The 11,597-nt window shown below is 38.9% G+C and overlaps 1 protein-coding gene across 1 annotated transcript in view; it reads left to right on the top strand.

Annotated features, from left to right (window-relative positions):
• The first annotated feature begins 8,242 nt into the window (after positions 1-8,242).
• The window catches only part of stat4 (signal transducer and activator of transcription 4), a 39,318-nt gene continuing 35,963 nt past the window's right edge, over positions 8,243-11,597 (top strand). The window contains exons 1-3 of the mRNA XM_073845078.1: positions 8,243-8,504; positions 10,046-10,180; positions 10,368-10,503. Of these exons, the coding sequence (XP_073701179.1) occupies positions 10,053-10,180; positions 10,368-10,503 (264 nt within the window). The 5' untranslated portion in view covers positions 8,243-8,504; positions 10,046-10,052. The remainder of the gene's footprint in view (positions 8,505-10,045; positions 10,181-10,367; positions 10,504-11,597) is intronic.

The following is an 11,597-nucleotide window of genomic DNA, read 5'->3' as shown; positions in this document are numbered from 1 at the left end:
CTATTTTTCTGTGTGAGTTAGGTCATTATAGTTATGAAAATGAATAGAAAAATGTTATATAAAAAAGTGCTGGCAACTATTAAACATCCAAAATAAAGGTTTTTGTTATAATATATGTGTGTGTACTGTGTTTATTTTTTATGTATATGACACACACATAATTGATATTATATATAAATATGTTTGATATATAAACATAACATATTTTTAATATATACACGTATGTGTGTATTGATATATACATAATAACAAATATACACAGTACACAGACAAAAACTTTATTTTGGATTGTAAAATATGGTAAGGAAATTAAATGTTTGAATTATTAAACTTTATCAAAAAATGTAGGTTATATTTAAAATGGCAATTTTTCACTGTAATTTTTTTACACATTGTTAAAGGGTTAAGTCCTTACAGTTATTGAAATTAATATAAAATAGTTAAAAAATATACAAATATTACAGTAAAGACACTTAAATTGGTTTTAATATTTTATTGGATACTATAAAATATGGTAAAGAAATGAAATAAAACATTTGAATGTATGAATTTGTGAATTATTTATCAAAAATGTTATTATTATTATATTTATTTTATATATTTATTTATTTATTTAATTTAAAATGGCTATATTCTCACTGTAATTTTTTAAATTATGTTTAAACTGTAAATTAAATACAGTAAAATGTTTTTGTTTTTAAAGTAATACATGTAATGATACTGTAAAATATGGGAAAGGAATATAAGTAAAATAATATGAAACTTTTTTAAATAAATTGTATATTGTATTTAACATGGCAATATGTTTTACTGTAAAATATTTTTTTAATTATGTTTAAAATGGAAAGTAAATATAGTAAAAATAATTGTATTATTGTTTTAAAAAGAATACATGCAATATACTGTATGAATCAATGTATTATTTTTAAAGAAAACATATTAACAATATGTATAGCGTACTTTCATTGTAAAATATTAGTGAATAGCCTATTTATGAAAATGTAGATTATATTTAAAATGGCAATATTTTCACTTTAACGTTTTGTTAAAGTTTGTTGTTATGTTTAAACCATAATTACAGTAAAAGATATTATTGTTTTTAAAATAATACATGTGTCTGTTTTTATACTGTAAATATGAAAACAGAATGTAAGTAAAACATAGCTAGAAATTTGGTTTACTGTAAAATATTGTTTATATTATGTTGAAATGTGAATTAAATCTAATAAAAAGTATTATTGTTTTTAAAAAAACACACATTATACTCTATGAATTAATGTACAGTATTATTTTTAAATAATGTATAATATGTTTAACATGGCAATATGTATACTTTCATTGTAAAATATAGTTTCTGATTGAAATGTAAAGTAAATATAGTAAAAAATAATTGTATATTGTTTATACTGTATGAATTAATGTATTATTTTTAAAGCCTACATTCATTGTAAAATATTAGTGAATAGTCTATTCATCAGAAAAAAGTATATTATATTAAAAATGGCAATTTTTCACTGTAAAGTTCTGTTAAAATTGTTTAAACCATAAATACAATAAAATATATTATTATTTTTAAAATAATACATGCAATTACACTGTTAATATGAAAACAGAATAGAAGTAAAACTGTTTTTTAAGAAAATGTATATTATATTTAACATAGCAAGAAATTTTTTACTGTAAAATATTGTTTATATTATGTAAATAAATTATGTTTAACAAAATACAAACAATTATACTCTGAATTAATGTACAGTATTATTTTAAAATAATATATAATGTATTTAACATGCCAATATGTATACTTTCATTTTAAAATCTAGTTAGAATTTTGTTTGAAATGTAACGTAAATACGGAAAAAAATAATTGTACTGTTACAATTATATAGAATAAATAGAAAAAAATGCAATTATACTGTAAATATGTTAAAGAATTAGAAAAAGAAAGTATGAATTATTGTAGATTATCATTTATGAAGAAAATATGCATTATTAACACTATAAAAGTTTCAGTGTAAAATATTATTAGAATTATGTTTACAATATAAATCTAGTAAAAATGTATTGTTGTTTTTGTATGTCTTGAATACAACAAATTATACAATAAAATATGGTGAAGAAATAGAAATGTATGAAGAAGAAAATGCATTATTTTTTAACATGGTAAAACCTATATCTTCATTCTAAAATACTAAAAATTATGGGTAAAATTTAGTAATAAATAAGAGGTAAACCACCTATAGGTGAGACTTCCAGTTTACCAGATACTGTAGTGAAATAAGAGAATAATAACAATGTGCGGTAAACTTTTAAACACTTTGCACTACAACTGTCACGACCACACACAAAGGGAGAAGGTGAGTATCTTTCAAGGTATTTATTAACAAACGTGCACAGTTCAACACACGTGCAAACGGGTGAATAATGTCTCTGTGGTCAAATCTTCAAACATAACACAACAGGTGAGTTCAAGTTCATAAGGATCATAGCGTTAGCAACAGTCACTTCCCTCTGACACGATTAACGTGTTTCACAGGAGAACATCAGAGCAATCCACGGGGAGCACAGGAGAACATCAGAAGAATCCACGAGGAGCACAGGAGAGACAACAGGAGGGGGAGAAGATCCACAGAGAAGCATCCATGCAACTTCGATACCAGCCGGTGAGTGAGTGAATGAGGTAAGTATTTGAAGGGTGTGGTGATTGCTGGTGCAGGTGACGGTGATTAGAATTCTGGTGATGGTTCACGGGTGTGCTGTGGTGGTGATTGGCTGGTTGGTGGAGGATCGTGGTGATTGGGGCTGAGGGAACGTGCAGAGGGTGTGACATCACCCCCTCCTCCACGGGTGACTCCTGGCACCCAAGAACGGCGACGGGGACGACCACGACCTCTGGGAGCTGGGCGTTCGGGATGTTGGCGGTGGAATTCCTCGAGGAGAGTCGGGTCCAGGATGTCGTCACGGGGTATCCACGATCTCTCCTCGGGTCCGAACCCCTCCCAGTCCACTAGGTACTGGAGCTGGCCGTTCCGCCGCCGGGAGTCTAGGATTTCTTGGACTTGGTAGATGTTATCTCCAAGGATCTCTGGCGGGTCGGGAGGAGGAGGTGACTCCGATTCTGTGGAGGAAGGGAACAGGGGTTCAGTGTGGCGTTTGAGTAGGGAAACGTGAAACGAGGGAGCGATTCTGTAATGTGGAGGTAGGTTTAGACGGTAGGTGACAGGGTTGATTTGTGAGTGCACGGTGAAGGGCCCTATGTAGCGGGGACTCAGCTTCCTGCTGGGCAGCCGGAGGCGTATGTCTCGAGTGGACAGCCATACTTGGTCCCCGGGGAGGTAAACTGGGTTGGGTAGCCTACGACGGTTGGCGTGTTCCGTATGCCTCCGTACTGCCCGCTGGAGATGGACGTGCGCTGAGTCCCACACCCTCTCGCTCTCTCGGAACCAGTGATCTACCGCGGGCACCTCGGAGGACTCTCCAGTCCATGGAAACAGAGCTGGTTGATAACCTAGAATACATTGGAATGGGGTTAGACCAGTAGAGGTTTGACGGAGGGAATTTTGCGCATACTCAGCCCACGGTAGATACTGGCTCCAGGTGTTTTGATGTTGGGAACAGTACGTCCGAAGGTAGCGGGAGATTTCTTGTATTTTCCGTTCGGTCTGCCCGTTCGTTTGAGGGTGATATCCGGATGACAGGCTGACTGTGGTACCCAGGAGTTGGAAGAAGGCCCGCCAGACCCTGGAAATGAATTGGGGTCCCCGATCGGACACGATGTCTTCTGGGAGTCCGAAGTTCCGGAATACATTGTGGAACAGTGCTTCTGCGGTTTCTAGTGCTGTGGGGAGACCTTTGAGAGGTATTAATTTGCAAGCTTTTGAGAATCGATCGACTACCACTAAAATTGTGGTGTAACCCTGAGAGGGGGGCAGGTCTGTGGCGAAGTCAATGCCCAAGTGTGTCCAGGGTCGGCGGGGAATAGGTAATGGTTGTAATTTACCTTCAGGTAAGCGGCGTGGGGTTGTGTTAACGGCGCAGACCGAACATCCTTGGACGTACCGTTCCACTTCCCTGCTCATGTTGGGCCACCAATATTTCTGCTGGAGGAGCGAGAGGGTTCGCCTGCTGCCAGGATGTCCTGAGCCGGGGGACGTGTGCGTACTATCCAGCAGAAGGGGTCTGAGACGGCTTGGGACATAGACACGACCCGGGGGAAGCTCCGGTGGTGCAGGTTCCTCGAAGGTGGCGGCTCGTATATCTTCATCCAGCTGCCATAGTATGGGTGCGAGAAAGACAGATGGGGGTAGAATTGGATCAGGATCGTCAGAGGTAGGTTCAGGTGAGTACATACGTGATAGGGCGTCTGCTTTGGTGTTTTTGTGGCCGGGTTGGTAAGTAATGTTGAAATCGAATCGGGCAAAGAATAGTGACCAGCGAGCTTGACGGGCATTTAGTCTCTTGGCGTGCTGAATGTACTGGAGGTTCTTGTGGTCGGTTATTACGGTGAAGGGGAACTGGGCTCCTTCCAACCAGTGCCGCCACTCTTCGAGGGCGAGCTTTATTGCCAGCAGTTCGCGGTCTCCAATTCCATAATTCTGCTCGGCTGGGGTGAGTTTCTTGGAATAGTACGCACACGGATGGAGGGATCGGGGTTCATCAGACCACTGGGACAGCACAGCTCCTACGCCTACGTCCGCCGCATCAACTTCCACCACGAAGGGCCTTGAAGGGTCGGGGTGCTTGAGGATAGGAGCGGTGGTGAACATCAGCTTTAGACGGTCGAAGGCTTGCTGAGCCTCTGGAGTCCACTGTAGTACCCGGCGTCCTCCCTTTAAGAGGGAAGTGAGTGGAGCCGATAGGAGGCTATAGTTTTTTATAAAGCGTCGGTAGAAGTTAGCGAAGCCTAAGAAACGCTGAAGCTCCTTCACCGTCCTGGGCTCCGCCCACTTGGCCACTGCGTCCACCTTACCGGCTTCCATACGAACTCCCTCCGCAGTGATCACGTATCCGAGAAAGGAGATGGAGGGCTGATGGAATTCACATTTTTCTAATTTCAGATAGAGTTGGTACTCACGGAGGCGTTGGAGAACCTGGCGGACGTGGTCTTGATGTTCCTTTAGGTTACGTGAGTAAATGAGGATATCGTCAATGTAGATGATTACGAATCGATGGAGGTAGTCGCGGAAGATTTCGTTCATGAAATTCTGAAATACGGAAGGACTGTTAGCCAGGCCATAGGGCATCACCTGATATTCATAGTGACCGGTCGGGGTGATGAAGGCGGTTTTCCACTCATCTCCTTCTCGGATACGGATCAGGTTGTACGCACTGCGGAGGTCGAGTTTGGTGAAGATGTGGGCTTCCCGTAGTTCCTCCAAGGCAGCTGGCACTAGAGGAAGTGGATAGGCGAATTTCACCGTGGCGTCGTTGAGCACCCGGTAGTCAATGCAGGGTCTGAGCCCGCCATCCTTCTTGGGGACGAAGAAGAAACTGGATGCTGCTGGGGACGTGGAAGGTCTGATGAACCCCTGTTGGAGAGCCTCCTGGATGTAATTCTCCATGGCCTCCTGCTCAGGACGTGAGAGGGGGTAGATCTTCCCGTGGGGTAGTTTGGCGCCTGGCAGCAGGTCGATACTACAATCCCAGGGCCGGTGCGGTGGTAGTTGTGTGGCCCGTTCCTTGCTGAAGACATCGGTGAAAGACTGATAGACGGGGGGAATGGCGGTGGTGGATTGAGTGGCAGGGCTCTCTATGGTGGTGGCGTGCAGAGGGATAGGATGGTATGGAGACTCTGCATCCGACGAGGAAGGATGGTAGCCGTGGTTCCTGCACGTTTTGCCCCACTCCAGGACCTCTCCTGTGTTCCAATCTATGCGGGGTTGGTGCTTAATGAGCCATGGTCTGCCCAGGATGACATCCACGTTGGCTCGCGGGAGTACTAGGAGGGTTAGATGTTCACGGTGGTTGTGTTGGGAGACGAGGGTCACTTTTCTGGTCCGGTGAGATATCTTACCATCGCCCAATGGTGAGTTTTGGATTGTGGTAATTTGGTATGTGACCTCATTTTGAACGGTGGGAATTCGATATTTAGCAATGAAGTGTGATGAAACAAAATTGCCAGCCGCTCCGGAATCCACGAGCACATAGATGGGGAGAGTACGAGAGTTTACTATTAGTTCAGCGGTAATATGGGGTAAGAGAGACATGGCCGGAGTAATAGATACAGTACTCACCATTGGACGAGGCGGGCGGACTGGACAGGCACTGATGAAGTGAGAGGCTTCTCCACAATATAGGCACAGACGATTATTAATTCGTCGTTTCCTCTCCGCAGGATCCAGGCGATAGGAGTCCGTAATCATAGGTTCTTCCGCATCTCGTTGGGGTGACGGTGTTCGAAGTGGAGGGAAGCTGGGTACAGACTTTGTAGAAGGACATGCTGAGAGATGTTGAGAGATGCCTACTGCCTTCTTAATAAAGGTTTCCAGCGGTACGTTGTCATCGTAAATGACCATATGCTTGCGGATCTGGGGTTTAAGCCCCTTACGGTAGGCTGCTAGGAGAGCGATTTGGTTCCAACCACTGGTGGCCGCTAGGGAGCGGAAGCGCAGGGTGTATTCGTGAATATTGGACGCACCTTGATTCAGAGTGATCAGTTCATCGTGTACGGAAAGGGGAGTGAGCACAGCTCCAAACACGTCCTTGAAGTGGGCAACGAAAGCATTATAGGAGATTAAAGCGTCGCTCCGTGAATTCCAGAGTGCGTCTGCCCATTGAAGTGCCTGCCCAGTGAGGAGGGAAATCATAAAAGATATCTTAGAAATTTCGTTAGGAAACTGGTGTGCGTTGGCTTCGATATAGAGGGAACTTTGCAGGAGGAAACCATTGCAGCCACCCGGGTCTCCGGAATAACTCATAGGGCGAGAGAGGGGCGTGTTGGAAATCGTCGTTGGAGCAGCAGGTAGAGATTGACGAAGGACGTTTACCATATCCGAAAATGGGTCAGGGGTGTCTTCGGTGATAGTGGCGCTCGCCTCCATGAGTGACGCGGTGAGTTAATACTTTTTTGGGCTGGTATCCTGTCACGACCACACACAAAGGGAGAAGGTGAGTATCTTTCAAGGTATTTATTAACAAACGTGCACAGTTCAACACACGTGCAAACGGGTGAATAATGTCTCTGTGGTCAAATCTTCAAACATAACACAACAGGTGAGTTCAAGTTCATAAGGATCATAGCGTTAGCAACAGTCACTTCCCTCTGACACGATTAACGTGTTTCACAGGAGAACATCAGAGCAATCCACGGGGAGCACAGGAGAACATCAGAAGAATCCACGAGGAGCACAGGAGAGACAACAGGAGGGGGAGAAGATCCACAGAGAAGCATCCATGCAACTTCGATACCAGCCGGTGAGTGAGTGAATGAGGTAAGTATTTGAAGGGTGTGGTGATTGCTGGTGCAGGTGACGGTGATTAGAATTCTGGTGATGGTTCACGGGTGTGCTGTGGTGGTGATTGGCTGGTTGGTGGAGGATCGTGGTGATTGGGGCTGAGGGAACGTGCAGAGGGTGTGACAACAACCCAGTGTGCTCATAATTAAGACAATACATTCAAATAATATGGTAAGACACACCAATTTGCAATAAAAATAAATTAAAATAAAAATAGCTTGACGCTGATGCGACCGGAAGCCACTCCCATTAAATGTACAAATGGCCGCCCCCACTTTTCCTAGGGAAAAAAAAGTGGTGGATAGGCTGTACATTTATTAAAAATGTTGTTCTATGTTTTTCGGTTATGTACATTAGGTTTTTTCAACTTGCATTTTTTGTTATTTAATTCATGTTCTTTGCATGTGTCATCGTTGCGTTGAGTTTGTGTCTTTTTGAACCGATTAGATCTTCTAACTAGATCTCATAATCATTTCAGTTAAACAATATGTCATCTTTGTTATTATTAGAATGTGTAACAATATCATTGTTTCATATTGTAATGACATATGAAGTGTACTAACAGTTTAGTAGATAAAACAGCCTATTAATTAAGACTAGTATGAGTATACATGCAGTCAGTCCATTGAACAGCTTCACCCTCCATTCTGATGGTGTGAGTCAGTCAGAGGCAGTCAATACAAAATACCCTATGAACGCACTTGCTATAGTATAGGGGAGTTCCCCTTGTGCTTTTTTTCTGCAGCTACGTTTCCGTGTTCGCGAAGTGCTCAACATTTCCTTGAAGAACCCACCTGTTTACCCGTTCAGTCATGATCGCTGGATAAGAAAGCTGACATTCATGCCCTAAAGGACTTCATTCATGAGAGGAAACGGCACCGTACAACCATCTCCAGACCTCCAGGAACATTTGAAGCGCCTCTCGCCGGATAGGGTCTTTAGTTTGCGGGCAAGACTCTTGAGGAACTGCGTCTGGTTAAAAGCGTGGCTGCTGGTTACTCTATTTAGCAGGTGCATTGTGTGAACTTCTCGGGAGTGTAAGAGCAGCAGGTAAATCTTTGACATTTGTGAGCAAATATCGCAAATATGTTTGTTTAAGTTAGAATTTTAAACTGCGAATGGTGTGTTGACATATTTATGATGTTTATATGAAATATAGGCTACTGTATACACTACCAGTCAAAAGTTTAGAAACAGTAAGATTTCTAATGTTTAAAAAAAGGCTCACCCAGCCTCCATTTATTTGATCAAAAATAGTTTTACTGTTTAAAATAACTGCGTTCTGTTTAAATGCGTTTTTAAAATGTAATTTATTCCTGTGTTCAAAGCTAAATTTTCAGCAACATTACTTAAGTCTTCAGTGATTTTTATCAATATAAAGATTTAAAGATCAGCATTTATCTGAAACAAAAAGTGTTTATAACATTATACACTATATCATTCAAAAGTTTGGAGTCAGTGTTTTTAAAAAATACTTTAAGTTAACACTCTAAGAAATTATAAAAATGAATACTTCTATTTAGCAAGGCTGTTTTAAATTGATCAAAAGTGTTGATACAGACATTAATGATGTTACAAAAGATTTCTATTTCAGATAAATGCTGTTCTTCTGGACTTTCTATTTATCAAAGAAACCTCAAAAATTCTACTCAGTTGTTTTCAACATACATTTTTTTAAAGCAGCAAATCAGCATATTAGAATGATTTCTGTGACTGGAGTAATGATGCTAAACAATAGAAAACAGATTTTAAATATTTCAAAATGTTACTGTTTTTGCTGTACTTTGGGTCAAATAAATGCAGGCTTGGTGAGCAAAATAAATTTTACTGTTCAAAAACTTTTGACTGGCAGTGAAATGCACATTAAAATAGCTTATATATAATGTCATAAAAGACTCGACTCTTCTGTAGTTGTAGTTGTATCGTGTTAACTCGGGGGAGTTGGAGAATGAGCCTATTTCAAAAAAAAGTTTCTTTAAAATGTAATAAAGAAATACAGTAGGACATAATTAAATTTATGACAGAAAATAAACTGGGAAAAGCAAATACATGCTGTATAATTAACTATACTGTTTTTACAATTATCAGCAAATTATCCCTTTATTACTATTGAAATCACAGAAATAGATGACATTTTAAAATATATTTTAATAGAAAAAAGTTATTTTAAATAGTAAAAATATTTCTACATTTTACTGTGTACTTTGGATCAAAAAAATGCAGGCTTAGTGAGCAAAACAGACTCTTAAAAAACATTAAAAAATCTTATAGTTTTTTTAAACAATCATTTTTTAAATATCAATTACATGATAAGTCAATTCATAAACCAGTTATGAAATTGACTATTGTGCACTGAAAGGTTTTGTTTTTGTAAGTAAGTTTCATATTTATACTATACCAGAGCCTTACAACCTTTACTGTCACCTCAAGAGGATGATGGTCTTGTCTGATAGTGGTTTCACTCCGTAGCTTATTACTAATTTGTTACACCATGGTGTCAAAACACTGTCTGGTCAAGTTATTGTTTCCAATCCTTTGATATGATTACCTAAAGCAATATCAAATGAGACCCATTGTATTTTTCCTCCCAGCACCACTATGAGTCAATGGAAACAAATCCAGCAACTGGATATTAAGTTCCTCGAACAGGTGGACTATTTTTATGATGACAACTTTCCAATGGAGCTGAGGCAGGTGCTGGCCAGCTGGATTGAAAGCCAGGACTGGTATGTAGCTGTTTTTACATACTGATTCAAATTTGTATTTTTGTAATGTTTAATAAATCACTTTTTGAATTTCCAGCCTAACAACCAAATATTCTGAAGTTTATAATATGACTTATGCATTTGTAACACAACTCTAATGCATGAGAGGATGCATCCTCCTGAAGCATTTTTGTCATTATCGTTTCAGGGAAACAGCTTCAAACCATGAATCTATGGCTACTGTACTCTTCAACAACTTCCTCATTCAGCTGGAGAGGCAGTGTTCTCAGGAGCAGAACTTTCTTCACAGACACAACCTCAAGAGAATATTTCATCAGATACAGGTAACGCACACTATCCTTTTGTATGTCCACACATCTAATGCATCCCTGAGTGTCCAAATTGTTTGAAAAGTGCATTTCTAAAAGCATTTTTCTTGCACACTGAATGAATGTTGCATATCAAAAACATAGTTTCATTTAGTGATGCCTCCATGCCTATTTTTACCCACCTGCTTTAAAACGAGAACTGAGAGGAAAGGAACGTGCACATACATAACCAGTCAAAAGCGTTTGAACAGATGTTTTTTTAAAGACGTCTCTTCTGCTCACCAAGCCTGCTTGATCCAAAGCACAGCAAAAACAGCAAAAATCAGAGCTATTTTTACTATTTAAATAACTTATCTTCTACATAAATATATATTAAAATATAATTTATTCCTGTGATTTCAAAGCTATTTTTTAGCATCCATACTCCAAATGATCCTACAGAAATCATTCTAATATACTGATTTGCTGCTCAAAAACATGTATTATTATTATGTTGAAAACAGCTGAGTAGATATTTTTTTTGAATGAATAGAAAGTTGAGAAGAACAGAATTGATCTGAAATAGAAATCTTTTGTAACATGTCTTTATCAACATTCATTTAAAGCATCCTTGTAAAATAAAAGTATTAATTTCTATCATTTCTTTTACAAAAAAAGATAAAATGATACTGACTCCAAGCTTTTGAATGGTATAGTCATAATGTTACAAAAGCTCTTTGGATCTTTCTATTTATCAAAGAATGTACTCAACTTTTTTAAATAATGATAATAATAGTAATAATAAATGTGCCTTGCACAGCAAATCAGCATATTAGAATGATTTCTGAAGAATTGTGTGACACTGAAGACCGGAGGAATGATGCTGAAAATGTGGCTTTGATCACAGGAATAAATTGCATTTGAAAATATATTCAAATAGAAAAACAGTTATTTAAAATAGTAAAATATATTTGTCAATATTACTGCTTTTGTTGTACTTTGGATCAAATAAATGCAGGTTTGGTGAGCAGAAGAAAATTATTTAAAAAAACTCTTACTGTTCAAAAACGTTTGACTGGTAGTTTAACTGCAATTGTAATTAAACAATTGCATACTCTTATTTTCTATGA

Source organism: Garra rufa, chromosome 8 (assembly GCF_049309525.1).
Source record: "Garra rufa chromosome 8, GarRuf1.0, whole genome shotgun sequence".
NCBI lineage: Eukaryota > Metazoa > Chordata > Actinopteri > Cypriniformes > Cyprinidae > Garra > Garra rufa.
This window is presented reverse-complemented; position numbering and strand designations above follow the sequence as displayed.